General features: G+C 63.9%; 1 protein-coding gene across 1 annotated transcript in view; it reads left to right on the top strand.

Moving 5' to 3' along the window:
• The window catches only part of CERCAM (cerebral endothelial cell adhesion molecule), an 8,390-nt gene extending 5,989 nt beyond the window's left edge, over positions 1-2,401 (top strand). The window contains exons 10-13 of the mRNA XM_006768507.2: positions 507-634; positions 800-1,003; positions 1,349-1,601; positions 1,923-2,401. Of these exons, the coding sequence (XP_006768570.1) occupies positions 507-634; positions 800-1,003; positions 1,349-1,601 (585 nt within the window). The 3' untranslated portion in view covers positions 1,923-2,401. The remainder of the gene's footprint in view (positions 1-506; positions 635-799; positions 1,004-1,348; positions 1,602-1,922) is intronic.
• The last annotated feature ends 907 nt before the right edge of the window (positions 2,402-3,308 follow it).

Below are 3,308 nucleotides of genomic sequence, written 5' to 3'. Positions count from 1 at the left end.
CCCCCCCCCACCAGCTCAGCCTCCTTTAGGAGAGAAAGCGCAGGAGGCCCAAGTGAGCACCTGGGCCCTGCGCCCCAGCAGGTGCAGGTTCGGATCCTGGCTCTGCCACGCGGTCTGTGTGTCCTGGGCCGTGGCTTCACCTCCCTGTCTGTCTCCTTGCTGCAGTCCGGGGCCATCGTGCCGCTGCCACTGCAGTTCCTTGGAGGCGGGCGGTGGCCCCGTGGCCCCGTGGCCCCTGGGATGTGGCAGCACTCAGTGAATGCAGCACGGGCTCCGATCGCCAGCACGAGCCTACTTGGAGCGCTAGGAGGGGTGGCGGGGCTTGCAAGCCAGAGCGAGGCGTGGATTTAGGTCCCCTGGCAGTGCGAGCCTAGCGGGCCCTGGAGCAGCCGAGTGACGTGGCCAGGACTGAGCAGCTGGCATGTACATGAGGCCAGGGAGCGGGTGGGTGTTAGCCAGGTGGAAGGGGACAGCCCAAATCTAAAGAGCCCCCCCGCTTACCACAGGTGGTTGCCAGGGGCCTGGCCCGGGTCGTGGTGTTCGAGGATGACGTGCGCTTTGAGAGCAACTTCAAGGGGCGTTTGGAAAGGCTGATGGAGGAGGTGGAGGCAGAGAAACTTCCCTGGGACCTGATGTAGGCAGTCTGCACCCCCAGGGCAAGGGAGAGGGGCGGGCCTGGGGCGGGGTCTGCCTCCTGCTTGGAGCCTTCCTTCCCCCAACCTGGTCCCGGAGGACGGGGGTGGGTCCTATGACACACCAGGTCCTACAATGACTCCTGGGACCCTAATGTCGCCTGCAGCTACCTCGGCCGGAAGCAGGTGAACCCTGAGGAGGAGGTGGCCGTGGAGGGGCTGCCACGCCTGGTGGTGGCCGGGTACTCCTACTGGACGCTGGCGTACGTCCTGAGCCTGGCCGGCGCCCGCAAGCTGCTGGCCTCCCAGCCACTGCGCCGGATGCTGCCCGTGGACGAGTTCCTGCCCATCATGTTTGATCAGCACCCCAAGTGAGTCTCGGGTGGGGGCAGAGCAGGCCCACCTCAGCAAGCTGTGCACCCCCCGGCTGGGCAGGTGGGGAGACTGAGGCTGGCAAGGCTGAGGCACCAAGGAGTAGCAGAGGAGCCCGCCTCCCCCTGGAGGCCGGCTAACGAGGTGTGGACTCTGCTGGCCACGTGGCTTTTAGTGAAGCGACTTCCCAGTTCTGGGCCTCAGTTTCCTCATCTGGAAAGTGGTGCTAAGGGAAACCATGCCTCTCGTGTTTGCGGTGAGGTCTAGCTGGGGAGGGAGTGGGGTGCGTGAGGCCTGCACGCAGGGGCTCACCTCAGCCCCCCTACGCCGTCTCCCACCCCCAGTGAGCAGTACAAGGCACACTTCTGGCCTCGGGACCTGCAGGCCTTCTCCGCCCGACCCCTGCTCGCGGAGCCCACTCACTACGCGGGGGATGCGGAGTGGCTCAGCGACACCGAGACATCCTCACTCTGGGACGACGACAGCGGCCGCCTCATCAGCTGGAGCGGCTCTCACAAGACCCTTCGTGACCCCCGCCTGGACCTGGCTGGCAGCAGTGGGCACAGCCTCCATCCCCACCCCAGGGACGAGCTCTAGGTGAGGGCTGGGCCTGGAGCGTCCTCTCCCCTTCCACGGCCAACTCTGCGTCTGGGTCTGTGTCCCCAATTCTCAGCCTGTCTCTCTCTCTCTCTCTCCCCCTCTTTCTCTCTGGCTGTGTTTCTGTCTCTGTGTCTTGGGCTGTCTCTGCCTTTCTCCGTCCACCTCTAGCTCTCTCTCTCTCTGTGTCTGTCTCTGGCTCTCTTTGTTTCCCTGTGTCCTGGTGTCTCTCTCTGCTCTCCTCTGACTGTCTGTGTCTCTGATTCTGTCTGCCTCCCACTGTCTGACTCCAGTTGTTTCTCTCCTCTTGCCTCCCACCAGGTCCCGGTGGTGACTCCAGGGGGTGCCCAGGAGAGGCCAGAGCTGTCCAGGGAGCAGAGTTGGAGATTGCTGGCAGTAGCCGCCACCGGGAACCACAGACCCAGTGGAAACCAGCAGCCATGGCCACTCTGCCCTCTGGCCCCATCTGACATCGGGAGAAATCAGAGATGCCCTCGCCCGAGGTCACAGCGTGGAAGGGCAGGGCTCACAGGCCCTCTCACCCCGCCTGCCTGCCTCACGGCCTGGGGTGGAGGGAAGTAGGGAGGCTCAAGCTGGGCGGACGCAGGGGCCCTGCCCTCCCCGAGGACCCAGCTGCTGGGGCCCCTCCACCCCTTCTACCTCCACCTCAGCTACCCCCACCCCCCAGCTCAAAGCCCGGGGCCCTAGCCAGTGGGAAGAGCAAGGTGGTGGGAGGAGGATCCAGCGACCAGTAGGCCCTCAATAAAACTCAGCTGGTGTTTGCACTTTACATTTTTTAACTCATGGCTGAGCCTCTGTGCTTGTCAGGAGGTCTAAAATCCATGGGTGAGCAGCTGGAAGGACAGAGGGGAGTGCAGCCTGGAGGCGGAGTCAGGCCCCCCTGGCTTGTCCACTGGCTGGTAAAGTGGGGGTGGGAGGAGAAGCAGCCCAGCCCACAGTGAGTGCTCACCCAGTGGGACTGTCAAGGGCATCGCAGGCCTCACCTTGCAGGTCAGGGTGGGCCTGGGCCAGACCCAGGGCTGTTGATGCCTCCGGCCTTTGGATCTTCAGTTGTGTGGCTGGGACCCTCTGGTGGACGTGGCTGGGGAGATCAGGGCTCCAGTGTGGCCGCCAGAGGGCGCTAGGTGACCGAGCCTGGACCTCGTGGGCCAGGGCGCCCTCTGCTGGCAGGGGAAGGGAGCCTGGAGCATTTGAAACCTGTCCCTGTGCTGCGGGTTAGCAGCAGCTGCTGTGTTCTCTTCTGCTTGGGAGCTGCGGGCCTTCTTCCACCCGCCCCACCCGTCACCCTCAGAGTCAGGCGTCTGGGCCTAGCAGCTGTCTCCAGAGCCTGCCCCAGGCAGCGGGAGGGGGTGCGGAGGTGGCTGCCTCGGTCTCCACCAGCCCAGGACTGAGGCACAGGCAGCTCCAAGTTTCTTTCTTCAGAGGAGCCCCTCTCCCATGGCAGCCCCGTGCCTTGGTCTTGTAAGCACCTGGGTCCTGGCAGAGTCAGACAGGCACCCCCAGAGGCTGGGCTGTCCTTCGTTTTGTCCTGGCGATGAGGCCCAGCTGGTCCAGCTCTGGATCCAGGACCTGGCATGGCTGTGAGAAGGACTTTGGGCCAGAGCTGTGGGATTGATGATTTGTTTGTTCTAAGAGTGAAAGCCATTGATTCTGGATGGCTATGACCTTGAGCTAGTCACTTCTCTC

The sequence above is a fragment of the Myotis davidii genome, unplaced genomic scaffold, assembly GCF_000327345.1.
Source record: "Myotis davidii unplaced genomic scaffold, ASM32734v1 scaffold142, whole genome shotgun sequence".
Classification (NCBI taxonomy): Eukaryota; Metazoa; Chordata; class Mammalia; order Chiroptera; family Vespertilionidae; genus Myotis; species Myotis davidii.
Note: the sequence above shows the minus strand (reverse complement) of the source record. Positions and strands in the feature narration are given on the sequence as shown.